The sequence below is a fragment of the Cuculus canorus genome, chromosome Z (genome assembly GCF_017976375.1).
Source record: "Cuculus canorus isolate bCucCan1 chromosome Z, bCucCan1.pri, whole genome shotgun sequence".
Lineage (NCBI taxonomy): Eukaryota > Metazoa > Chordata > Aves > Cuculiformes > Cuculidae > Cuculus > Cuculus canorus.
Window position 1 is genome coordinate 7,543,430 of NC_071441.1, and position 27,656 is coordinate 7,571,085.

At 40.1% G+C, this 27,656-nt stretch overlaps 2 protein-coding genes across 20 annotated transcripts in view; one reads left to right on the forward strand and one right to left on the reverse strand.

Annotated features, from left to right (window-relative positions):
* The window catches only part of ITGA2 (integrin subunit alpha 2), a 67,762-nt gene extending 47,731 nt beyond the window's left edge, over nt 1-20,031 (forward strand). For both annotated transcript variants that reach the window (XM_054053555.1, XM_009555854.2), the window contains 14 exons: nt 213-364; nt 1,430-1,540; nt 2,151-2,233; nt 3,046-3,187; nt 4,337-4,429; nt 5,467-5,543; nt 5,638-5,721; nt 8,270-8,372; nt 9,179-9,289; nt 9,802-9,906; nt 10,180-10,293; nt 12,593-12,682; nt 16,166-16,282; nt 17,042-20,031. In XM_054053555.1, the coding sequence (XP_053909530.1) occupies nt 213-364; nt 1,430-1,540; nt 2,151-2,233; nt 3,046-3,187; nt 4,337-4,429; nt 5,467-5,543; nt 5,638-5,721; nt 8,270-8,372; nt 9,179-9,289; nt 9,802-9,906; nt 10,180-10,293; nt 12,593-12,682; nt 16,166-16,282; nt 17,042-17,131 (1,472 nt within the window). In that variant the 3' untranslated portion in view covers nt 17,132-20,031. The remainder of the gene's footprint in view (nt 1-212; nt 365-1,429; nt 1,541-2,150; nt 2,234-3,045; nt 3,188-4,336; nt 4,430-5,466; nt 5,544-5,637; nt 5,722-8,269; nt 8,373-9,178; nt 9,290-9,801; nt 9,907-10,179; nt 10,294-12,592; nt 12,683-16,165; nt 16,283-17,041) is intronic.
* Nucleotides 1-27,656, reverse strand: part of MOCS2 (molybdenum cofactor synthesis 2) — a 43,533-nt gene that overhangs the window by 11,173 nt on the left and 4,704 nt on the right. For 5 of the 18 annotated variants that reach the window (XM_054053557.1, XM_054053560.1, XM_054053569.1 and 2 more), the window contains one exon: nt 27,566-27,585. Coding sequence is in view for 7 of the 18 variants with exons in the window: in XM_054053565.1 (XP_053909540.1) it covers nt 23,854-23,922; nt 24,996-25,119; nt 26,397-26,550; nt 27,450-27,570 (468 nt within the window). In the remaining 11 variants the exon portion in view is untranslated. Of the gene's footprint in view, nt 1-2,317; nt 2,345-21,134; nt 21,373-22,332; nt 23,923-24,995; nt 25,120-26,396; nt 26,551-27,449; nt 27,586-27,656 lie in introns of those variants that run through there. The other 13 variants (XM_054053558.1, XM_054053561.1, XM_054053570.1 and 10 more) reach the window with 7 other exon arrangements.

Below are 27,656 nucleotides of genomic sequence, written 5' to 3' on the forward strand. Positions count from 1 at the left end.
AACTTACGTCAGGATTTAAACCTGTTTGACTGCTTTGGAAAACACAAGAGAAAATTTTATCATTTTGAGATTGCTCTGTGTTTAGCAAGCTACAAAAAAGGGAAAATATTCAGTGTGGTTTGGAAAGCCTGGTCTCTCTGTAATGTTGAGTGTAGTAATGAGGTTGTGGGCAGTCATGCTCAGCAAAATATGTATTATTGTTATTCTTGTAGATTTAAAGTACAATGCAACATTGGATGCAGATCTCCAGTCCTCTAGAGTGACTTCTAGAGGACTGTTCAAAGAAAATAATGAAAGGTACATGCAGAGGACTCTTGTGATACGTCATGAGGAGAATTGTGTTCATGATATCTTCAGTGTACAGGTAAGTGCAATTGCAAGCTGACTTATGTGACAAAAATTATCAGAAGACATTGAATTTTACATGTCTAGGAGGAATTTCAGGCATGATGTACTCAACAATTTAGGTTTCTCAAATGTCCCACAACTACAAAATACTTAGTAGTGTTCTGATTTCAAAGAAACTAACAACTGTCAAATTCAGCACAGCTTTCTAAAAGCATAGAAGAGGCATTAATTCAGCTCTGACATAACACAGAGCCCATATTCCATTGTTTCAAGAGATTTTAATTTCCCTCAGAGTAGATTCTTCTTTAAGAGCCAAAACATACATGTAAATGTTTTCTCTCAAACTAACAGCATTTCGGGGAGACTCCTGGTGCATGCTAGCCCTAGGTGTACACCTAGGAAAAAAATAAACATAAAAGTCTCCATCTTTCTGATGGAGCACAAAAATAAAGTTTCCATCTTTCTGTGCTCTGACTGTGCAGAGCCCTGAGGGTTGCCTTTAGTCCCTTGCATGATGCTGGGTCGGGTGGAAGACTTTGATTCCTGCTCTGCTTTGCAGTGCAGATCTCTTTCAATTGTTGATCACGTGTAGTGCCATTATGGAGCCACGAGCCATCAGGCTAGAAGAGTACTCATCCAGTACTAAGAAACAGAGGCAACATGAAGTATGTTGTGGTTTAGTTTCACTCAGGCCTAGCTGCTCTCTGTGGTGGTAAGGCAGAAGGTAACAGGAGTTTGACTTCTGCAGCCAGGTGAGAATGAAAGTCAGCTGATGGCAGCTTTTGAGGACCAGCTTCTGCAGCTGCAGAAAATCTGCAAGTTTTATAGCCCTGGAAGTAACTGTGGTGAGTAGCGTCTCTAGGAATCCTAGGAAAAGAAGTTTTATCATGGAAATGGCACTAAAAGTTGTTTAGTGAGACAGTCTCACAGAATTATGTTTGTCAAGAAACAAAGGTTTGCACTGTTACTTGTTGTTCAGAGCAGGTATGATTTTACTATGCATTCTCAGTTTACAACAGAATTAGCAGTGTCACCCTGCTTGCTGTGTCAACAACTGTCATCTGATCTATGTGTTTTACAGGAACCTTCCGATGCAGTAAATTCTCTTAGTCTGCGCATTGACATTGGCCTCGCAAATCCTGGCTCCAGCCCTGTCCTTGATAAATATTCTCCTGCATCTGTGGCCTATAGTGTAAGTATGCGGACTTGCTATTGAAAAATGCATGGCTATACACGTGTCCATAATATGCAGCCCTCACAAACACCAAGGAAGTACATGCAAATAAAAACTTACGTTCTAGTTAAGTCACTGGGCTGAAAGCAGACACCTGGGGAACGTCCCCTGGTTCCTTTTATACCTTTGACTGTATTGCATGGGCTTGCTCACACACACACACGCATTAGACGCCATGGCATAACAAGCATGTTGGTTGAGCAATGTTACGGTTGATGTGAACTTCTAGATGATGAACTATAAAATAGATGAGCTATTTTAGGTTAGTTTAGCCTACAATAAAAGAGTATAAAAAGAGTATATGAAAGAGAGCTGGAACCCCTTCAATTACATGACATTTGTTGTGAGTTAATAACCTATCTGCACCATTCTTACAGATCATTTGACATGTACTAACATGTTACTGAGTGTTAACTTTCTCACGTCGGAATTTCTAATGTTCTTTGGAGGGATTTTCTTATTTGCAAAGGAAGAATGTGCTTCACATCAAATGTGTTTGTACTCTACTGTGTGTAGATAATTTTAAAGTTGAGCGCTGTTATTCAGGATATGTTTTTCATTTTTGTAGATTCCTTTTATTAAAGACTGTGGTGAAGATGAAGTTTGTTTCTGTGACCTTGTTCTTAATGTTCAGCAGAAGACAGATGATGGGTAAGACAGAGCCGAAGTAGTGGAATTGTTGGGTTCAGGTGTTTTCACCAGTTGGTTTGTCTGTAGGCTTTGGTTGCATTTCCAAATATGAATGCTTTTCTAGTTCAACATCTGCTTGGAAACAACAGGGATAAAAACATTAGCATTTCTGTCTAAATAACTGATCAAGGAAAAAGAGGTATGACAGGGACATAGACATGGAAGTAGGACTCTTGTCAGCCTAGACAAATCCAAGTTTTAATTCTTAGAGAGGAGAACACTGAGCATTCAGAAGAATCATGTCTGGCTAGCAGCTGTGGGGAGAGGAAGCTTACTGGGAGAGCAGCAGTGGCTGCAGCAGCTGTCTTGATTCTCTCTGTGTGGAGGACCAAGGATCATGCAGCAGACTGTGACACTGCGGAGCTGAGGTCAGCCGTTCCAGCAGCACATATTCCAGGTCCATATGCAGATATATGCAGACAGTACACAAAGAGACAGGACTGCGTCTCCCTGGAACTGCCATCTGGATCTGCCATTCACTGTCTGCCCACCTGCCCACCAGGTTGGAGCCCTTGGAAATTCAGCAAAGTGATTTTGACCATACATAGTCAAAGTCTTGCATGTTGAGAAGACACTAATTCTATTCAGTTTTAAGAAACACTGTCATAGTTTCTTATGTCAAAGAGTTTAGAAAGCAGAGCCTTTAAGTGCACTGAATGTAGGAAATGTCTTGCTGTGCTTGTTATTTGTTGTTGGCTACAGGCAACACATTTTCATGATCCACAGCTGTTCTAGTACCTCTGTTTACAACAATGGACTTTATTTTCCAACAGCAAACAGCAGTTCATTGTCAGCAGCAAAAACAGAAGACTAACGTTCAACGTGAAATTGAGAAATAAAAAGGAAAATGCTTATAACACCAGAATCCAGGCTACATTTTCAGACAACTTGTTTTTTGCTTCATCGTCTTTACCAGTACGTGATACCCAACCTCTCTGCTTCTTTTATTGCCACTGAGTTTTGAGTTTCTTTTTTTTCTTTCTAGTAGTGCCTATCCCAGGAAAGAATGTGTGTGCAAACCTCTCTCGCAATTTATTTTCTTGGATACCAGAATTATTCCCTTCGGCATATCAGTTTATTTAGGTCAAGGAGAGATACTGCCAACTCAGCATAAATGTTGGCGAGCTGTCGAGTTTGACCTCACCTCAGTATTTCAGTCATCCTTTCCTCACTTTAGGCCTTGGCACCCACATCTTCGGCTTGACTCCTGACAACATGCCTGAATGCAGTTGCTGTGACACAGGGAATTTGTATTTGATAAATCAAGCATGCAGCATCGATGATGTGGCCTTAAAGCACAGACTTTGGATCTAGAAACAGTGTTACTGCCAAGGCCATGTGTTCTAGCTAGACAGTTAATCAGATTTAAATGATTGCTATACCAGAAGCTCTTCTTCTAATAAATTTTGTCTTAGAAAAGGGAAAAGAAAGGAGTTATACGTACTATTTTGGGGAATGCTGTAAATCTATAATATAATCTCAACTGGTGCTCCCAAACAATTAATGAAGGATGAAATACAGATTTCAGTGCTTGGCTTATGTGGTCAGGCCACTACTGGTAAGGTGCGTGATGGTCCTAGGGGTGAAATCCAGAGCAATCCCTATACTTAAGGGAGAGGATGGATAGGAGCATTCATCACTGTCCAAGAGCAGCATTTTCCTGAACAATGAACTGGCAGAATTATTTCACACAGTGCTGAGGGTGCCCTTCTACCTCCCTGTCCTGTTGTGCAGCAAAATTGCTCATTCCACTCATGCTAAAAGACCACACTGGAGCTAGGACTTCCTCTTATTTTAAAAGCTCATTTCCTTAGAAGTATTTCAGCCTGCAAGTGAAGCTTTTGACCCCAAATGCGCCTACTTTAAAGCAGAAAGAAAAGTATAAGCTGAGAATGTATGTGTGGTTTGGCTTTTTTTTTTGGTGGGGCAGAGGGAAGCGTAATTCATGAATGGTAAATGGCTGGTAGGGATGCTTTTAATAAGACAGTACATCTTAATGACATCTTTTTGAAGTGGTGATAACTGGCTGTAGTCTACAAGTCTTTCTTTGTCTTTTGTCTGCAGAGTGATGGGACTGAAGTCTCGTGCCAGACAGGAACAGCGCAAAGTACAGTCATTTGCCAAATAAGCTATCCTGTTTTCAGAACAGGACAACAGGTACAGCTACCATATTTAAATAACCCTGAATGATACCCAGAAGCTTTTTTTATTGTCTTTTTCCCCTAAGTCTGCATTTACTGAGGATTTGAGAACTGTTAACTTCTCTTTGAGTTTCAGAGGCGTTAAAAGAAACAAACTAAAGGCTAAACTTTTGTGACCCCCCCCCTTCCTGGTTAAGCACTCTTGAAGCGCATTTGTCCCTACGCAGAGTTTTTCAAATGCCACTGTAGCTTTGTAACTCTTAGAGGGTAAATGTGGGATAGCAGAATGAGAGAGCATTGCTTGTAGGCTCATGGGAACTGAGTGCAATTCCCATCAAACCTCTCCTGCTGCATGCAACTGGGGTAGCTCCCTCTCCTTCTCCATGAAGCTCATCTCTCCAGGAAAGCAGTATTGCTTTGGAGGCGAGGGGTGGCCCACACAGCCCTGGGATTGATTGCATATCCTTTTTCTCATATATACTACAAATCTCAGTGTATGCATGGTTTTATGAAACTTAATCTCTTATTCCTCAAGGGCAGAATAGAAATAGGCTTTCAGCCTCTGGAGCAATAAGAAACTTGCTAGAAAGAATAGAAACATGACATTCTGGCAGGGGGGAGCAAAATCAAAAAACCTAATTGCATATAAAAAGTTGAGTTTGCTCTGAATTTTTAATGGCATTGGTCAAAGCGAACCTCTTGGAAAACAAAAGAAAAGAGTGAATACAAAGCTGGTGTTAGAGCTAGAATTTAAAAGCATGTAACTGAAGCAATCCCGAACACTTTTTGTTGTAGCTTGTACCTACTTATACACACTATAAAAATGCAAGTAGCTCATGTCTGTGTAACAGTGCCAATTCATAGGGGAAAGCAAGAACAAAGCAGTCCTGGAGTATTAGAAATTACTGAAATATTACACAGAAACTGATGGAGAATTTGGATACAGAGGGTAAATCTAGATTGTTGCACTTAGGAGTAATGATGTTGCTGTCAGTAAGTCGTCTGGATGTTGTACCATCAACTAACTTGCTGTGTTCCTTGTCTCTTCCGTAGGTGTCCTTTGATATTAGTTTTGATTTTAACTTGAAAAATCTTCAGAATGAGGCAGTTATAAGTTTTCGTGCATTGAGGTAAAGCATATAGTTGTATGAAGCAAGTTAGGTAGTAATATCTTATTTGTATAAAATAATATAATGTCTGACTTAAATGTGTTTTTATGAACAGTGAAAGTAAGGAAGAGCAAGAATTGGACAATCAGGTCAGCTTATCAATTCCGTTGCGATATGATGCAGAAATTCACTTCACAAGGTATGTTGAATAATTCAAAGGGTCACTATCATTTTGCCAGGGCACTTGAATATAGTAACGCTCAGTAAGGCTGCTGAAAAGAGAGTGAAAGTTTATTTTCATTTTGGAAGTCATAAGAAATTCTCATTTCAATCAACAGCAGCAGAATTTTATGTTCTTCTAATAATCTAACGTGTAAAAAATTATGGAATGTGTAAATCCATGTTTCCTTCGGACAATTGTTACAGATGTTCACATGAATGGAAGTGGTATAAAACTGAAAGAGTGCTTGTGATTTTGATAATATAATTAGTATACACTGTATAATAAGGTTGGGCCTCTAGGCTGAAATGTAATGAGATTGGATCAAATCTGGAATTAAACTGATCAAAACTAAAGAAAAGAAGAACAGCAAGAAGAAGAACAAATGAGCCAGCTCAAACTCTCAGCAAAGAGCAGGATTGGGGGGGGGGGGACATAATGGACGTATCTGCTGAACGTGGACCAAAAATATAAATGCTTGTTAGCGGTTTGAGATAATTATTTGAACCAAGAGCTGTAGTGGCACAGAGGAGATTTCCCCTTTGCTACAGCTGCATTGGCATCAGGAGCAGCACGGACCACTTTCCTGCCTCTGAATCCAAAGACTGGCTCACACCTACCTCCTGGTGTCAGCCTTTTCCTCTCCCAGCAGAAGCTGGGTTAGGGCTGTTGCCAGAGGGATACTTTACCCTGGGAAGTGAACCTCTTAGAGACACCTGGGTGGGCAGAGGGAGACAGACAGACAAAATCCCTTTAAGATGGGTCTTCCTGTCATGCCCTTGGAACCTCTTATATTCTGCCCTGGAAACTCCCTTGGTGATTTAGGATGCACTGAAACAGTAGAATCATAGAATAGTTAGGGTTGGAAGGGACCTTAAAGATCATCCAGTTCCAACCCCTTGCCATGGGCGGGGACATCCCACTAGATCAGGCTGCCCAAGGTCCCATCCAGCCTGGCCTTGAACATCTCCAGTGATGGGGCAGCCACAGCTTCCCTGGGCAACCTGTGCCAGTGTCTCACCTCTCTCATGGTGAAGAAATTCTTCCTAATGCCTAGTCTAAATCTGCCCCTCTCCAGTTTATACCCATTCCCCCTGGTCTTATCCCCACAAGCCTTTACAAATAGCCCCTCTCCAGCTTTCTTGTAACCCTCTTCGGATACTGGAAGGTCGCTATAAGGTCTGCTTGGAGGCTTCTCTTCTCCAGGCTGAACAATCGCAACTCTCTCAGCCTGTCCTCATATGGGAGGTGCTCCATCCCTCTGATCATCTTTGTAGCCCTCCTCTGGACCTGTTCCAACAGCTCCATATCTTTCTTACGTTGAGGATTCTAGAACTGGACACAGTATTCCAGATGAGGTCTCACAAGAAAGGAATAGAGGGGCAGAATCACTTCCCTCACCCTGCTGACCACACTTCTTTTGATGCAGCCCAAGACACGGTTGGCCTTCTGGGCTGCAAGCGCTCATTGCCGGCTCATGTCGAGCTTCTCATCAACCAGCACCCCCAAGTCCATCCCTGCAGGGCTGCTCTCAAGCACATCATCCTCCATTGTGTACTGAAAACAAGGATTGCACTGGCCCAGGTGCAGGACCTTGTACTTGGCCTTGTTGAACCTCATGAGGTTTTCACAGGCCCACTTCTCCAGCCTGTCCAGGTCCCTCTGGATGACTGATAGAAAATAACTAGTGATTTTTCAAAAGATGACAGAAATTTGAAAAAGGGGAAGCCGCTTAAAAATGCACAGCAACAATGAATTCATGAAATGAATATTCAGAAACCACCACCTACAAGAACTGTTGGCTGTGTATGATGACCTGAGCTGGAATAGGGACCACAGTACAAAAGATGAGTTTAATAACCTGCCTTGCAGCAGCAGTTTCAGAATATTTGGGGGCCCATCATTTACCACTACGCACACCAGTTTTGGAGTTGGGTAGAATTTTTAAGATTATTTTGATTACAGGGGAGCATTTGCTCAGTGGTGGAAGTTCTTACAGCTTTCCTCCCTGAGAAAGCTGCAGAGGAGACCAAGGGCTACACAGTATGTACCTTGCGCACAAGCGGGGTGCTGTGTGTGTTTCCACATTCAGGCAGTGTGGAAACAAGCCTGTCTGTGGCATTAGGATCGAAGATCTCTCTTGGAGTCTGTTGGTAATTGCTGTTATTGATGTACCTGAGGGACCATCAGGAGGCCCTTTCTGAGGAGGGAGACCACTGAAAGTCACAGTTTGTGCCCGGAAGAGGAGCTTGCAATATGGCCCTGAAACACCGTAGGGTGGAGCAGGCTGAGCAAAGCCTGTGTCCCACACAGCCCTCCTGTTTTACCTTCACATGCTCACTTCGGCTCCAGACTTCAGTGCACCATGTATTTTCGTAACCAACTTTGTAAAATTCAAACAGCAGTGCAAGTGACTGATTTTTCCTCTGACTATACTTCTGACCTGTTTCATGAAGGCACATCCAGTAACATATGTTTTCAAAGCAGCTGCCAAATTGCAATGTATTGTTTTATGGTTGTTAACTAGGCTTGCCAACATCAACTTCTATGAAGTATACTCTGGTCGTAACATTCCTTCCACTGTGAATAATTTTGAAGATATTGGCCCCACGTTCAACTTTTCAGTTAAGGTTAGTAAATGTTTCTGGTTCTGGTTTGAGAAGGTGCCTTACCTCCTCCTGTACCCTGGTCTCAAAATGTAGCTGAAAAAACATTCCTGATTTCACTGTCTGATTTTGCTGCTTTTGAATCAGTCAAGTAAGCAAAAGAATTGCAAATAGCTGGGGGATAAATGCTTACTGTCTGAGGTTAAGGATGAAATTCGCACCTACAGCACAAGCAGATTAGAGGAGGGATTGTTCCTGCACTGTTTACATACTTAGAAGGTGGTTAATGCTTAACTGTAGTCCAACTTTGACTGTTTTTTCACAGAGCATATATATCTTTTGCTGACTTGATAAAGGAAAACAAGTCTTTGCCGCTTGGACTTTGAAACTTGAAGTTTGGCAAGGGCTGAGTGCTCAAACCAGATGCAAGAATTAGCATTTATTACCTAACTTAGGAAAACTTAGGTCCAAATATGCAACATGAAAGAAACTTAAATTATGTTCCATTTACATTCCTGTAACTGCTACTCTAAAGGACTGAATGACAAGCCTGTTGGCAGTAGCAGAATATTTGCTTTTCAAAATATATTTAATGCAGTTACTACATGCTTTGCTAAGAAAATAGACAGTGACCTGAAGGTATGCAGTACACTTTCAGCTGGTATATATATTATTGGTATAATGTAATTACTACCCTAGCAAGTGTCTTAGGATGCAAATTCCAGATCTTCCTTACTGATCCATGATTTCTGATTTTTTTGCTATATCAAACAATTTAGACATATGTAAGTATAGCTACCTGAATTAATTGTGAGTTATTTGCTTTGCAGGTCACAACAGGAAGTATTCCAGTAAAGATGGCATCTGTAAAAATCTCTCTTCCAGAAATGACCAGCAAAGACAACCCACTGATGTACCTAACTGCAGTCACCACAGATCAGGTAAAGAACTGCTATGTTTTGAGGTTTTGTCAGTACCACAAATGTCAGTTAGTTCCCTCATTGTGTGGCTGAGACTCAGAGAATCTATGCTCTTTCTCTGTGTCCCTTCCCCATAAAGGGAAAGGGAAGACCACAATCTTAGCGGTACACTAGTCTATTACTTATCTGATGTGGATTATCTTTATGGTCCGTGGCTGACTTTTCATATGAAGACTCAGGAACTCTTCAGCTAGGTCCTTCTACAAGCTCCTGGGAAGGTTATAGGAAAAAAAATGAATTTTTAGATTGGGACAAACCCTTCAGGTCAGTCTCAAGGGGGGAGAATTACTGCAAGAGCCATTAAGTTCTGACCAAAACTACATACAGTCTCTCAGTTTCCTAAAGTATCCAGCATTACCTAACTCACAGTCTAGCCTTTCACAGCCACCATCTCATTCCAGAAATACATATTATGGTGACTATAAACTCCTGAGTAAGATGTCATCGAATTGCATTCTTGCTGTCTTTCCTAGGCCAGAGGTGTTATATGTCAAGCTCAGATAAATCCATTGCGAATAGGGAAAAGACCTTATTCTGCATCTTTCACAAAAGAGAACTTCAGAGCTTCCAAGGAACTGGTGAGTAAGACTTAGGGCTGCAGTGCTGCAGGACAAGCCCACTGCTGTACTGGGCGTGGCCATCCTCATTAACAGTGCAGGAGTGCAGCCTATGGATGTTCTCACACGTACTCCATCTGCCTTAGATAGGTGCGTGTTCTTAGCTTGCAAGCATTTAATTTATATGCACAGAATGACAAAGCAGGGTGAAAAAAACCCAGATGCTAAAATAACATATGATGAAGTGTATTTTTAATGCATGCTGTTGCTTTTCCTTGCTGTTTCCCCTGGAAGAACTGTAAGAATGCAAAATGCAGTACTATCACATGCAAACTGGAAGATGTTATGCTGAGGGGAGAGTACTTTGTCAATGTGTCCACCCGAATCTGGAATGGAACCTTCGCTGCGGTGAGTATCAGCTGCATCTTCATGAAGGATCCAATACCCAAATATTTCCTTACTCCTGGTATTTTTGAAAGTTCAGTAAAAAAGATCTGCCAATCTATAAAGACCTTCCTTTACTTTACGTTGTTGTGTATGTTTTTCCAGATTGAAAATGGACTCTTAAAAGTAAGTAGTGAAGCTGCACAATGGAGTTGATAACCTTCAGTTCAGCACAAAACCTAAGAAAATGCTGTGATAGTGCAATCTCCACAGATGAAAAAAAAAAAAACCCACCTTTTCTGCATCAGTTAAAATTCATTTAAGGGGAATTACAGTTTCCACTAAACTCAACATAGGACAGCACAGTATCATCATAGCCTGGAAAATAATGTTGCTTTTAGGTTTTGAGCATCACAGTCTAGATAGTGATCATTTTAAGTCACATCAAAATATCAAAATCTTGTTACTGCTGCCAATTATATTTGTTAGAGAAGGTGTGGAATTTTTTATTTGATTTTTTTGGTTTTGTTGGAGTTGATGTCAAGAAAAACAGTCCTTGCTTAAAGAGCTACAGGATGCTTAAAAATATCCATTGATTTTATCTTGACTTTCCCATTTTAAATGACCATATGTCCTCCAGGATATAACTCATGGTGAATTATCAGACTTTTGAAATGAGACCATATTTGCTTCTTAGCTAGGCAACCAACCAAAGTGTCTCGGAGTCCTGGGTTTGCCTAGAGCGTCAGCAACATGATGCAGTCTCCATAGTTTGTCTGGCAAGTCTTATGGCAGGTATTGACATTTAACAGCAGGGCTGTTGTCAGCTTTAGCATTCAGCTCTTAAAAGGAAAAGGTCAGGTTGATAATGTTATATACTTCTGCAAATGTGTGGAAGAAAGCATCTATCTGTCTTTCAAGTTTGTATTTTTCAAATCAGTTCGGTCATGACAATTTGTTAGCGTTGTCAGGTACACAGAAGGTGGAGACCTGAACAAAAGGCTGCTATACTCACAAGAAAGGGAGTGGAAATACTTTGTTTACCACTGGACAATGGAAAGGAAAGATGTCATGTCATAGTTTTCCTCTCATCCCCAATTTTGCCATTTTTATTTGATTGTCAATTTTGAACATTTACTCTTGCAAACACCCAGTAATGTACATAATCAGTGTTTTTATTTAGTGGCAATCAGTTGGTCATTGTCCAAAAAGGGGATAGCAGAATTGCCAGTACCTGCTAAGCAGAGCAAAGAAAGATGTATTTAGGAATTAACAAGGTGCTTTGAATTGTGCTCAGGAGGATTTCTAAACATTCAGGAGTACAGGACAGACCATTTGGGCAGATAGCCACAGTGCAGGCATGTGACAACTGTACACTGCAGAGATGGTCGGCTTGGTGTGTATCAGCTGTTGCAAGCCCACAGTTGCTCACGTTCCCTGTGACCACCCACTGTGCCCGGCCCTGCCACAGATAAATGGCTGAGGAAACAAAACAACAGATTAAAATGACAGAGCAGGCATTGCATTTGGTATGTCTGCAGAATGCTCCTATGCTGCCATGAACCCGAGGCCATTCCCAATGGTGCTGTAGGAAGTGGGGCTTTCTCTGCCTGATACATGAGGAGAAGAGCAGCAGTGAGCTGGTAGCGTCTGCACAGCCATGCCCTTCTGCCTCTTGACAAGTGCGGAGGGAAGTGGGATCTGGCACAAGGTCCCTTTTAAGTGAGAATTTGCTTAAGATTTTTGTTGTCCTCTTTGTTTAAGCTGAGGGAGCAATGACAGAATTCGAACAGTGGAGAGGAACAGATAGTCATAGGAAAAAATAAATGGGGAAAAACAGAAGCATGGGCGGGTTGAGGAGGAGAGAACATGCAATTTCCATCTCTTTCACAGACCAGAGAGATATCCCCATCAGTGTTTTGTTGCGGAGCTTTTTCTCCCGTTCTTACTGTTATTTTTCCCTGTTTCTTCCCTGCTAGCAGCAATGACAGCTTTCAGATAACTATTAAGAAAAGATATATAATCAACTCTTCCTGTTTTGCTTGAACTATTTATTAAAGAAAAAAGTCAGTTCTCCAGTTTCATTTCTAATAAGTAAAGACAGTAAAATTAAGTCTGGATTACTCATATATTATTGCTTTCATGGACAGGTTATCTTGGGACAAATCAAAAGATCATTTTAATTTTCTTAATACTGTGATTTCTTTTTTTTCTGCTTCTGAAGCCTTAATTTCAAAGCAAGATAATTCTTTTAGAATATCTACATTCTAATCAATATATCCTGTAACAGAGCTTTACATTTTTAAAAAATCTTCTCTTTCAGTTAACTTTCCAGGCATTGCAACTCTCTGCAGAGGCAAGAATAGATACACATAATCCTGAGTTATTTATAATTGGAGACAATACCCTAACTGTAAGTATAAGTGATATTTTTTTCAGCTTCTCTCTCTTTTACTGTATTAAAGTGATACTATTTAATTTTCAGTGTCCTTCAGGAGTACATATTAAATTGCAAATTCTGACTTTTGATTATGTTGAAGTAATATATCCTTTTCTGCTATATACAACTCCCTTAAGTTACCAAAGGGTTTCGTTTCAGCCAACTACTATATAAACGAGGCTTAGTTAAAATCTGTAGATCTCAAATAGATTGTAGAACCAGCAGTTAGAAACTCCTGAAATTTGTTTAGCTTCTTGTTTATGAAAGATCAAAGTTTGGACAACTTTCTGCAAGGGAATTAATTGTTGTAGATAAATAAGCTCTGGGAAGCATTTTTGTAAATCTGATTTATAGTCTTACTTCTGTAAGTGTATTTGTTTTGATGTTTGTAGACAGATGTATGGCACAGGTCTCCATCAAATTTACTTATTTGTAAAAGAATGTGGAGTATGTTTAGCATTTGGAATGGCTGTCATATGGACGATACAGACACAGCTATTCTCAAAAAGTCTCCAAACCACTACTTTATTAGTGTAGAATCCTCCTCCTAAGGTTTCCATCTGCTATATACAAACCTAAACAACAAAGAATACAGAGAATACAGTAGCCTTGTCATGCTCTTGTGATAAAACGATACCTTGTTCTCTTGGCCTTTCTAGAGAAGAACCACTCTTCCATTTGCAGTACTACTTCAAATTTATTTTACAGGATTTACCAGCCTGTTTTATCCATAAAAGTAACAAAGGCTATTGAAGACCAAAATGCAAGTTAGTAAGGGAGTCAAATACGTGTGAGAACATGTAGCCTAGTCCGTTCACAGATAATGGAAAAATTCATTAAATAGGTATGAAGGTGGTTATTGATTGATATACCTCCATGTGGAAGTAAGACCATAATTCAGTAGTATTTTTGGTATTGCTTTCTCATGCATCACTACATTTCTTGTGAAGAACCTCTAAATAGACCCATTTGCATTCAGGGAAACCTCAGTGCTTGAAGAAGCAAACGAAATATATGTTCAGTTCTGAAAATAATGCTGTGGGTTTGTAGAAAAATTACATGACTGTATGTGAAGTGTGCTGAGTGCCTCACCTTTGTGGCATGGTATAATTCCTGCTATGAGATGAAACTCATAATATAGAATGCAAACCTTCCAATTAATTGCACAGGCTTTTTTGGTAGCTCATAAATCTTGTATTACTAGGTATTTTTCCACAGTTCTAGCATGATACCACCAAATTTACATTACCAGCAGTTCTGTTGGTGATTAAGGAGAACCAGAATATAATTATTAAAAAGAATTTTCGTTAAGTCAGTTGACAAATAAACGGTAATTCCTCAGCCAACCATTGAAACCTCTGTAGCTGGGACTTTCATGGCTTTGACGCAGTGGCTGAACAGACCCTGAAAGTTGTCCACAAGGCCCCTAAGAAACACAGTGGCTTTTGGAGAGGCTTACAGCCTGATCCTTACTCGATAGCCTCTTGTCCCATGAAAAATCTTGGAAAATGTGCCAGCTGGTGCAGGCATACTCTCCAAAGGGTAGGTGCAGTTTGCTTTTTGACATTTCAGTGATGGGGTCAGTACCCATCACTGCATATACTTCTTGGCAGGCCAGCGGTGATACCCAGTCTTTTCCCTTCACACCTTCTTTGGAAATAGGACAGTGCCGAAGCAATCTGAGTTTTTCCCCACTTACCCTGTTATTTTAGACAAAGGTGGTGTGATTCATCCAACTTAATATCTGAATGAGTCATCCACATCAGAGTTAACCTTTGTATAAACCCTAATCTACAGAAAGTATTATTTCTGAGATGCAATTCATGTCATCTTAAAGATGATCCTGAAAATAAGTAGGGTGAATTAGGCCTTAAGACAGCCTATCCTCCTCCATCTCCTCCAGTTCAAGCCAATGAACTACATTGTAGATGTAGGACTAGATGAGGTGAATCCCAGCTGTGGTGTCTCACTGGCAGTTTAACTTCAGGAAAGACGTTTGTTCCTAGATTTACCTCTCCAATAGTGCCACTTCAATGTTAATCTAATGGAGAAAGCATGTCTAGGCAAACTGCACATGCGTATGAGATTGGCTCTTTAGTTTGGATGAGCTGTGTTGCTGTGTAGCCAAATGCAAATTAATATTGCCTTGTGATGCTGTGTGGGAAAGCTGCTTAGGTATCTTTGCGTAAAAGCTTTTAGATTTTTTCCGAGCTGGAAAGGACTGCCAGCTGGAGGACATAACGTTAACCTGCTATAATCATCATTATAGACATTTGGTTAGAAAATAAAGCCATCCTGCTTCAGTGAAATGAATACACATAGCCACACCTAGCACAACACTGGTGCCTTCCAGCAGAAATGACTTAAATCACTGAGATGTCAGGCCGGTGCAAGTTTCCCAGAAAGCTTAAGATTAAATTACACCAGACAAATGCACTGAGCAAGCAACCTTGAGAAAGTAAAGCAACATGACTTCTTTTATCATGTTTCAGGGAGGAAAAAAAACCCCTTTTTTCTAAATGCATGTTGTTCCAAGATTGAATTAAAGGATTTGACAGTTCATAAATACTACAGTAATGTCTCCCTGACCAACTATGTTATACGTAGCTACATAGTTGGCCATATCCACTCCAACTAGATAGGGTATCACCTGAAAACTAAATTCCAGACACAATATACTCTTCTGGGAGCTCTCTGGTATTGTTTGTAGTTCAGGAAGCATAGGTGTGCTAGAAACACTCCTGTCAGACCCATACATCTTACAGCAAATTCATTCAGTTGACTCAGGAGGACACAGATTAACATAAGAAGATCTAAGAAGTTGTTAGTGGTTTCCCAGAGGGTAGGAGCAGCAGGCAAAGGAGAACTGCAGGCAAAGGAGGCAGAGGTACCTGCCCAGCAGGAGGAGAGAAATTTCAGCAGATGTAGTGACTGCATGGTGGTGTCTGGCCTACGTTATTAGTATTGCCTCCTACAGCTGCTCACCACAGATAACAGGCTTTGACCACACTCAGTTGGAAGTAGTTCTTCTCCAGCAGGCAGCAGAAGTCTGTTTTGAGCAGATGGAGCTCTATATTGAGCTATTCCCCGCTTGCATGTAAGCATGTCTGGTTTACCTAGTGATGGTGAGTCTGTGTACTAAGGGACCAACTCTGAAAGACCTCCCTGTTACTGGCCAGGCAGAAAGTTGGCAGGAATAGATTGTTTCTCTGTCTGTTGTGTATGGCCAAGAGTGATGAGGTCCCCTAATCCTTAAATGTCACTGCTGTGAGCCATGGTAGTGCAGCCAGGTGCCTGTGGACACCAGTGAACGCACTATAATTGCCTGGTGTTCCAGCCATTGATCCTGGAATGTGTGCGGTCTAGTTGTTCTTGAACAGTGAAGTATTTGGTTTACAAATCCTACTTTATATGCAGTTAACATTAACCCCTAACGCACAAACTCTTTGCTTTCAGATCCCAGTTACAATAATAAAGCCGGATGAGAAAGCTGAGATACCAATCGGTGTTGTAATTGGCAGTATATTGGCTGGACTTCTCTTACTGTTAGTATTGGTTGCTGTTTTGTGGAAAGTAAGTAGGTGTTTATACTCTTAAAAAGAAAACCAGAAAAAGATAAATATATTTGGGCTATTTTCTTTGGAATCTCTCTTCTCTAGTGCTGAACAAAACCACACATGCAGTTTGGTGGTATGAATAATACTGCATTGGCATTGTGCCCTTGATGGAAGCATTTAGAAGAGCTTTAAAAATCAAAGTTCTGAAATAGGTCACTATAGAAATTGGCAATATGATGATGATAAATGAGTTTCCAAAGATTCAAACCAGGGGCTATGGCATTTCCTTTTTTCTTTTGACACTACTTGCCTCCTTCCATAACTCCCCAGCTGGGTTCTGAACTACGATATTCCCAGTGGGCGAAGCTAGGAATTAGATGTAAGGAGGGAGAGGATATGCACAGAACAGACAAAAAGAGAACAAAGAAGGGCAAGGGCAAAAATTCATTAACAAAGGATACCTAGATTAAGAGAAGAGAGAAAAGTTCTTCTGTGTGCCAGAGCATTAGTGCTTGAAGGGCTCCTTGGCACACCAAGGTAGCATGAAGATCTCTGTATCTTGGCAGCGAGGCACCAGCTACTCAGCACTGCTGGTTTGGCTTTTAGTTGAACCAGTTTAAGGCCCAGCTCCTTTCACTTATATTGTCTACAAATCAAATACTGTATGTGTGTGCATGCACACGTGCATTTCTGCCATAACACTGTTCAGCTTAGCGGAGAAATGTAACCATCGATGACTGACTGCATTGTGGTGTTATTTTAATAATTCTCACAGCTCGGCTTCTTCAAGAGACAGTATGAGAAAATGACACAGGATATAGAAGATGTTGATGAAATTACAGAACTCACAAAGGACAAAGACTGAAGATGAGTTATGTGGATGAAGAAAGGAGATCTGAGCCACCAACAGTAGTTGTGATCCAGTCAGTTCTTCAGCTGGAGTGCCTTAAAGCTTAGTAACGTTTAAGCATTTTTAATTAAAGTGTCTTTTTATAGATGAAAATATTTTACAGATTCTACTCTATTATAAGAGTAACTGCAGGACAGTTTGTTTCTTTCAAAAATGATTTATAGTGCCTTTTCTAGTAAATTGTTGCCTTTCAAACAAACTTAGCCCTTAGAACTGGCAGGTCCGGAGTTTACAGTAACATATTGTGCCAGCAACTCTTGTCCTGATCCACTGCAGAGTGAAACAGAGCAATTTACTTCAGATTATTGTGGAACAGCATCAGTTCGTAATTCAGTTGACAAGTACCATATGTGTAAAGGACATTTTCTATTAAGTTGATGATGAATGTGTGGTGAATACTGCTTCCAGACTGCAAGAAGAAAAGTCATTTTTACATTGACTAGCTCCATCCTTATTGTTTTAGAGAAATAATTTGCACCAGCAAACCTTTGTCTTAACTGATCTATAAAGTGGAAGCTGCATTTGAAGATGTCTGTCTGGGTCCTACAGGACGACTGGATGAGCAAACTGTTCCAAAAGGTCACTGTACTTCTTGCACTAAGGTCACAACTAAATTACTGAAGTACGTTGTTTTGTGGAAACATTTGCTAAATGGTACGAGTAACTGCCTTCTGCATACTTTCTCTCTGAGAAGAAAATATGAATTTCATAATCACTCATAGCATGTTCTCTGCTATGTTATGGTGGGTTTTCCAATTTCATCTTGAGAAGCACTACCACCACTGTTACACTGGGCTTTACACTCACAGTCCCTCTGACATCAGTTTGGCTTTTGACGTAAATAGGGAAGACAATCAAGATCTTGACTTTAATACTGTGCTGAAAGACTTTGCAGGACTAAGAGCATGAAGTGAACTAAAGGGGATAATGACCAAGGAAGTCTGCACATTAGGAAAGGGGATAGAAAGATCTAAGCTCTGTTAATTGTTTACTGCACTTGTTTCTTTACCATCCCAGTGCCCCTCCAGGAGACCAAAGTTCAATATGACCTCCTTACCCGTCACATTCTATTTGGTCCCATGTATTCATGTCTTGAAAAGGTTAACTTATATTTTAAACATTAAAGTACTGTAGTGCTCTGGCAGGAGCTCTGAGCACAATACTTGGGTGACTTTGTGTTGGTTCCACACTCGAGAGTATCACATGGCATTATGCTGCCTGGTTTTAATGAAAGCTCAGTCTTAAAAAGGCCCATGCTGTAAGACTGGTAACAGTCAGGGGAACTGGCCTTTTGGCTGCCTTTCTGTTTCATGGCTGGTGGTTATGCTTATAATCAGTAGTGAGAGAAGATGTCTGTGTTGTCCTTATGTACGTTGCCGTGCAAGTGAGATTTGTTTCCAACTAGAGGTGATTTACTTGAAAACATTTAAATGTGCCTGATTCAGAATACGAAGACGTGTTTTCTTTCCCCCAAAGCTAGATTGTAATTATGCTTAGGCACCTTTCAGATTATTTTCAGAGGGACTCGTAAAAACACTAGGCTTGAGCATGTTTGAAGGTTTTATTGTCTTTTTAATCAGTAATCAGTCAGGAGCCAACCACCTCTTTGGCAAAGAACAGCTTAATTTGCAGCGATAGCTGGATTGTGCTTGTTGTAGTTTTATATCTGTGTTGGATTTATTTTGTATCTATGAAATGTTATGTTTTGGGGTTTTTTTGGGGTTAAGTTTTTTCACATTTTGAAAAAATCCAGATTCTGATCTTGATTGTCAAACAAGATTGTTGCCATTGGCTCAGTTTATGACCAAAACAATTATTTAAAAACTGGGAAGAAAAAAAAAAAAAAAAGCAGCAATTGCATAAAGATAAAGAATAAGCTCCTGACTTGTAATTATAAACCCTGAGGGCAAATGCTTTGAAAGTAAAGATAAAAATTTGTCTGGGTTAAGTCTTGTGTAAACTTGTGAGGAAGAAAACAAAACCCTACACCTGTATGTCTGGGAAGCTCCTACATAATGAGCATCAGGCACTCCAGGCCGGAGAGGGTATTATACAACACATCAGATGGCAACATCTTTCATTTCTGGTGCTGCTTGCAAGGGAAACATAGGCATTCGGCCAGATTTCCTTCTTCCACCTTTGGTGGGAGGCACAGGTCAATGTCTGACATCCAGCTTCTTTGGGGATTTAACAGTATATCAATCAGGTAGCAATGATGCAATTCACTGTTTTTTACTGGGTTTTATTTTGACCCAGACAACAGGATTTCCACCCCCTAGCCTGGACATAATACTATTGACAACATAAAGGGAAGGCATAACAATGGGTAAGGTTTTTCTATCCTAACCACTTCAAGTTACTAGTTTATTTTTCTTTTACAATTAATACTTAAATAGCTAATTCAGTTTTTTGTAATGGGTGAGTTTATTGCACTTTTAAGTTGGCACAGCCGCAAATAATGCTGGAAATACTATGTATATTTTGTATTATGCACAAGGGTTTGGTTTGTTTTTTTTTAGTTTTACTTTTTCAAAACAGCACATTACAGGTGAATTAACGTTCTGAAATGTTGAGCTTCAGCATGTGCTTGTTTGTGCTTGCAGCAGGAGAAGTCAGGAATACCCTCAAGAAAACTCAAGTTATATCTGATTCTGGTCTTGAAATCTAGCTGCTGATTTCTTGGTAGTACTAGAATCAAGTTAAAAACTAGAGTTACTTTCATATGAGCCTATGTATATATCTGCAATGTAAAAAATTTTGGTTATAAACTAACTTCTGAAAGCTAGCATGTACGCTCTATGGGAGCAGGGACTGTATCACTGTGGTGCCTACCTGAGGGCCTAATGGCATTACTACAATAAAAACAATAATACTGCTGAACACAGACTCATTTATTTTCAAACAGCAACCTAAAGAGAAGATCTTTGTAACACTCCATGAGATCAAATTGTACAGTTTGTTTGTTGTTAAAAAATAGGCTTAAGGTACTTATACAAACTGCTGATTTATAGTCATCAGCCTATTCTTAACTCTTTGTTCAAGTACCTCCACAGGACACTTAATGGAAGAGCTTAAAATAGTTTCCAGTGCTTTTCAGGGGTGCAAAAGGTAGCATTGTCTGATTTCACACACAGTTTTACTTTGCTAATAACTAATTTCAGCAGTTTCTTTTCTTTATGATGGACCAACTGAATGCATTAGTCTATAAAACTAAACATTCCTTGAAAAGCTTTGGGGTAAGTGAGCGGACAGAAAAGCCAAAAATGTAGTTTAAAGATGAGAAATCTAAAGGCTTCATTCCTGCGTGGGACACTGGTGGTCTCATAAATGACAACCGAAGCAGGTGCCTGCGTTTCCCAGTACAGCCAGCACCTGGGCAGGCTGGGAGCTGCTCCTCCAGCAAAGCCATCTCTCAGCTGCCATCTCCTGGGTATGCTCTTTATAACAGTCATGCCTCTCCCACCCCAATTATTCATGATAAGCCACCAGTTACCGTTTTCATAGTATGCATCAGGCTGCACTTCTGAGAACATGGCTGAAGAAAAGATCAAGAGCAGAAAAGGCAACTCTTAAAATTAAACAGTTCTGATATATGGATGTTCTGCTGGACAAAGAGACGAATCAGCATATTGAAACGTTGCCAGCCACAACCAAGACATCTTTTCAGGACAAACTCTCCCTCTGCAGACATGTGCTTCCATTCCACAAACACCCGCGATCTGGCAGATCTCTACAGGACTTACACAATGACCTTCTGGTCTGCAGCGTCTGTTCCTGGGAACATCTGTCTGCACCCAGAGACACCACCACTAAAGGAACACTGTGACTGAGACACAGCTGGAACTGCCATGGAGGGGTGGGATTATGTGCCCCTATTGCCAAGGCAGAGAAACAGCTGGACTCTTCCCAGAAAGTGAGGACTCCATTGTATATTGGTCTCCAGCTGCCCATTATCACGGCCCTCACCAGAACACAAAGTAGCCCTCATCCAGCAGCCTGGTCCTGTATGTGTGCAAAACGGGACACGTGCAGCCACATCCTTCCCTGACACACAGTCAGACGCAGCTGGGTTTTATCCTCTGGCCTGGAAATTTGGAAGCACTTCTGGGTCGCTCCAGACATAGCCTTAGGCAGCCTTCTTAGAACAGAGCAATTTGCTCTTTTAGGGTAACATCTCCATAGCAGAGAGTGTAGTCCTACAGAGGGAGCCAGAACACCAAACTCAGAGCGTGGACTTTAATTTCAGTGAGATACATTTTACCTCTAATTATGCACATCATCCCTCCTAGGGGCATTTCCATTTCGCTTTTAGATGCCAGCTGAAGAACCCAAAGTTACACAATACCGATACATTATTGTTCCAGAACAAAGCAATACTTGCCTCATGCACAGCCAGGGACACAAAATGACATTTCATTGTTTTGACCATAGAAGCATACACACATTGTAACACTCAGCTCTGACTCAGTACAACATCTCTTCCATTCATTGTTCCTGGTCACTGTGGGGAAGTACACAATTATTCTTTCTCTTCTTTTCTGCACCCTCCTTCCCAGCTGCATTGCTGATGGGGAAGGTGCACTTAAGGTCACACTGGAGGAATCTTCCAGGAGACTGGAGCAGAAGAGGCACTAGTGCAGTGGAGGAATTGTCCCTGAGCACAGGGCCACAAGGACAATTTAACTGTTCTGAACGCCACTGTTTTTCTATATCAGAGTGCAGCACCAGTACATGAGCACTGCATAGGTTTTACTCCATTCATAAACCTCATAAACCATCCACCACAAGGCAAGCTAGGTAGCTATTTTTGTGAAATTAATACTCTAATTAGTTGCATGGTAGCAGCAAACATGGATGTGGAAAATGAACACCAAAAATGGAAAAGTCAGGGTAATTCTTTCTTTTCTAAAAGCAAAAAGAATCATTTGACAGAGGAAGTGATGTCAAGATTCTGTACAATTCCTGGTAAAAAATGACATTCAAATAGCAGAGAGCTTCTCTCCAGCCTCCAAAGCAAAGGAAAATTCAACCTTGAACTTCATCAGCTTTGCATGTGTAACAGGACTGGCGTGGTTTCCAAGCACAAGGAGCAGCCCTGTCATGCAGAGGAAGGACCTGAGATCACTTCCACTGAGGAAAGTGCATCAGTAAGTTAACAAGCAGCTAACATCAGTTTAACCGTGCTTCTGCCTGAGGATGTATGTTTCACTGGGATTTACTCAATCCAGATACAGTACCCGTTAGTAGCTAGTAAAACTGGTTCAGATCAGTGGGGAAAAAGAGATCATCATCTACTTTTCTTGTTTTATATTGTTGTAGATTTTTCACTGCAGACACAATCGAATGGATTGTACAGCTGAAACTGAAGTTTTGTGTGAAGAAATGATGTATAAATCGAAGCAAATAATTTTACTTTTCTTTACCTTTACTTTTACTTTTACCTTACTTTTACTTTTCTTTACCTCACTTCCCTTCCCTTATATCTGTCTACATTGATAATGATGATTAGATGAAACTGCCTCTCAGCATTAGTAAAAACGCTGAACAAGATGGGACTTAAAACTCTTCTTAGCATCTAAACACTACCATGGCACAGTACAATAATATAAATAAAAACATCATACTCAGATAAGCAGGCCATTGGCACACGCACACTATGTCAGTGTGTCTTTTTCAACTAGGTTTCAAAACAGAAAAATTGTATTAAAATAATGAGTGTGAATATAAATGCATATATAAACAACAAAAAGTTCAATAGACTCACTTTCCTTTGAAAAACTAATCCATTTTGATGACACTGAAACTTAACATGTCTAAAGTCAAACTACTAAAACTAATTAAACTTAGTTGTCTATATGTAATAATTGCTGGGGTTTTTTTTTGCTGCAGCACAGTACAATTATATAGCCAAAAAAGCTCCTTAAAATTAATCATGTCTAGACATCACTCTGTAGTTACAGTTTGCTTGTTATTGCTAATGCAAGGTTATTGCTGGTGGAGCATTAGATCTAACTTTGAATCATGGTTGTCTATATTTTAATGCAGTGGACTCGTAATATCAGCTGCACAGTAAAAATGTTTCTGTGAGACAGAGCTATGGAAGCAGCTGATTTACAGTACAGAGTTACTGGAATGTAACCATTATTAAAAAGTTAATATAACTCTGGGGTATAGTTTATATATTTTTCTCTGTCTGTACCAAAAAAACCTGTTAAAACTACTTAAAGTAGCTTTCATGTTACAAGAATGTCAAAACAGCATAAAGCTTGCAAACTGATTCAACAGTCATATAAAATTAAACTACTCAGGACTCTTTTTAAGATTAAGAAAAAGTAATCCAGCTGTCCTGTTGTGACCTCACATGCAGACAGACTACCAATGTAATGGCGCTAAAGCAGTATATATCACAGAGGACAGAGCACCTTGTAACCAAGAGTTCTAGGAAAGATTGTTTGAAAAGCTGACTCCATGTTAAAATGCACAAAGAGGTTATTTCAAAGAAGAGTCAAGAATACTTGAAAACCCTAATTATTACTTATTCATTCCTAATTAAATTATCCAGATTGAAATGTCTGTTACAACTGCTTAAAAACATACAGTATCTGTGTGAAAACAACTCAAAGGTATACCAGTATGTTAATTAGGAAGAGTAAAACTTTATTTTTAGAAGAATACAGTTATTTTTCTGAATTTGCCCAAAAGCACTCCTTGTTTTCTTTCCAAGAATATTCATCCTCATACATCTCCTGCAAATATAAACAAAGAATTGGAAATATTGTGGGAGTCTGCTACATACAGCCACTCTGCTATTATTTACTGATCACAACAGAATTACTTAGCACTTGACTAGCCAACAGAAAAGAAGGCAGCACCCCTAGAACATGCTGACTTACACGTTGGAAGATGCTGTATCTCAGGCTCAGCCCCATTAAATTTAAAAGGGCCCAACTATACTGAAATCAATTCAACTAAGAGATCTAGAAGAAGTTATGTAAAAGCTGTAGAGTACACAGCACTTGTTTCTGAAACTGCCCTTTTTATTTGTTGTCATGTTAAGCCACTGTACTATCACTTTTAGGAGAGTATTTAACTGTATATAAAATGTCAATATTAAAAAAAAAATTACAACAATACACAAAATACAATTCAGGACAGACTGGAATACCCAGTAGCAGTCCAAGCAGCAAATTCAGCAGGACTCCAAGCCCCTGGTTATTCTGAGACCACAGAACCAGTTTACTGAAAGAGGTGGCCTGGGAAAGAAGGCAGAGGTAATCCTCATTACTTGCATGCAACACTGTGGTTATGCAATAAGCCTCTTTCTAGACCCGGGCTGTTCTCTCCACACACTGTTGACCTCTGCTCATCCCTTCATTGTGTGTTGTTGCCTAATGCTTTGTGCTTTCCCAAGGCCATGGGGATGAGGGAAAAACAGAAAGACAAGAAATATCACTTTTACTTGCAAACTACAATACCATCCAAAGCAAAGCTTACTCAAAGTTCTACCACAAGCTTACGAAGAACTTGAGTTTTGCCTCTCAAAAGAGGGCTCCTTCACTCTGACTCTAGGATGGTATTAGAAGGAAGAGAAGCTGGATGCAACAGGGAAGTGAGGGCCTTTCAGGTACCCTACCTGCCACAGATGGGACTGGCTGTATTAGAGGAAACTCAACAGTGCGAGACACTGGTACTCTGTCAGGAGCAACTAGTCTCCATAATGCGGTATGGTCAGTAGTTCTCTTAAAAGCAGAGACAGCCTTTAGCCCAGTTGTCTAGGACTCTGGCACAGACCTAAAATCACAGTTGCCCCCAAACATACCTTTTTCCATATTGGGACAGATGCTTTTAAGGTATTGATGCAGTATGTTACAGCTTCAAGGGATTCAACTCTATGTGGAGAAGAGACTGCAATAATTACACTTGCTTCAGTTATTGGAACCACACTAGGGAGAGAAGAGGAACAACAGCAGCTTTAGTTAATGCTTAACATCAAGAGCACCCAAAAGTTGTGGCCATGTCACGTCACTATTCTGGCTGCATGCTCTCTTAACTCATTCATACTGAGCAAGTGTCAAGCCATATCCAAAACATTATGCACTTCTTAAAAAGAAAGAAAACCATTACCAAAATCAGTACCAGATGTAAGAATTCAACACTTCAAAATAAATAAAACCACTAGACATAGGCTTTTTTCTTCCATTCTTTCCTTTTTTTAAATAAAGTATATGAAATTAAGAGGGCAAAATAGCTAACTTGCAACAATGCATAGGAAACTCACTGGAAGCTGGCTTAACAATAACAAGTTAGGAACAGCTAGTTCTTATCTGAAAGCCTAAGAAATCATGTCAGTTTGCATTAGAATTTGTGAAAGAAGAAATTAAGTGCCTCGAACTATGTAGATTTTGCAATAAAACTTTATTTTTTACAAATTCTGATTTCAAATTATGAGGTTTTTCCTGTTTGCTGTGTTCCTCTCCAAACTTAGCAGAAGTAGCATAAGGTTTTGTTTTGCTCCTCACAAGGGAAGTATTCCCAAAAGCTGCTTCCCAATCCTCAGTCTGTAGTAAAATTTCCCTGGCAAACAGTTCATAGGAAAAACCTAAGCTTAAATGCTTTGAGCTGCCCTCAGAAGAATCACTCTCCCTGTTGACTACAGAGCAAATCTAACGAAACTACCTCACAGAGCTAATATTGAAATCACCTCCCAAGTTCCTTCTGCTGAAAAAAAAGAAACAAGCAACAGACTCTGCAAATTCTGCTGATTTCAGTGAAAAATGTGATGAACAGTGAAGACTCAAGTGTATGTCAGACATTAATATTCCATGTTTTGGACCCAATAGAAAATGCTTATCTGAGACTGAAGGAACAACAGGAAGTTCTCCAGCAAGCATGGCTGGCAATTACCATGCCTCCCCTCTCCTCACATTCTAATCTTTCAGATTCCCTATAGCTTGATTTGACTGAAATCTGACAATAAGAACCTTCTGCTGCATGTCAACGGTGCTGCCAACTTCATTTCTTTAAAAAACAACAAAACAAGCCAACAACCTCCCCATCCCATTCCTGGAATGAAATCTCAATCCCTTCTCCCCAGTTTCCAACCATCACAGCAGTATCAATGATCCTGCAGGTTAAATGTGGAATCCAGCAAATACTACCAATACACACATTTTTGATTTCTGAAACTTAGCTCCACAACAACACATACTCAATGACATACCCAAGTCTATGATGCACTGCAATATGTTTGACTGATGGCCATTTCTGTCTAACATCTCTGCAGATTTTCTTTATTTCAGTCTCTGCCATTGAAGTATATGCTTCATATTCTAAGTGAATCACTTTTTTCCCTTCAAAATTATTTCTTGTAGTACCTAAACACAAATGATTTATCAACCAAAAGCACTGAATTTATATTATATTATATTATATTATATTATATTATATTATATTAATTATATTATATTATATTTTACATTACATAGTTTTTATATAAGAATATATTATATATAAATACTAAGTAAACCACAGGATGTCCTGCTATGGTCAAAGTCAGCACTGCACAAATATAAATGACATCTTCTAATCATGGCTGCGTAGAAATCCTTTGAACAAGAGAAATCTTCAATACACGAAGAATTTCATTTACACAATTGTACAAGTAGTCTGCAATCTGTAATGCCCCACACTGGGACACTTGTGGTAGCTGCAGATATGCTATTATTGCACTTGCTCATGCAATCATTAAGTCAGAATTTAGGAGCCCAGTTGCACTAAGGTTTAAGCACAAAAGGTTTCAAGACCTGCATTATCCACATCAAGCAACAAAACAGAGCTATCACCCTTGACCTTCACCAGCCCATGCATAAAGTACTTTACTTTCAATCAAGATCTGAGTTGCAGGAGCTTTCATACAGGTGTGGACCTATGGTTTGCACATCCACAGCATCCCACTTCCCACTTTGAACAAGCTGTGTCCAAGGGAACAGGAGAACGGCTCCCAAGCAGTCCTGTATGCCAGAACTGCTGTTCTGTTCAGCCCTAGGATAGCCATACCAGCAGGGAAGCTTCTCACCACTTTGTCCCAGAGCAACTGTTTAAGAGCTGCCACAGTCTTGTTCTAAATAATTCAGAACGTGTTTTCTGAACATTCTGGATTCAGTCCAGGAATTTATTTATTTGAGAAGCATGAGCTTGGGGTGCAGACAATGTAGGATCCATTTATTAGGCTATTAGCACACCCAGAGATCCAGCTCAGAAATACTAAACTCACCAATGAACAGAGACACTGCACCACAGTATGGTGAACTGACGAGCTCTGACACTTCAGCTACAGAAAGCTTTTCAGACTTGAGCTTGATAAAATCTTTTGGCAAATCTTCGCTTTCATCCATAGCTCACTAGAAAAGCTGAAAATAAACAGACTCTGCTGTTGGTTTTGGCAATACTAGCATTGGCCAAGTGCTTTTTATCCAGTGCC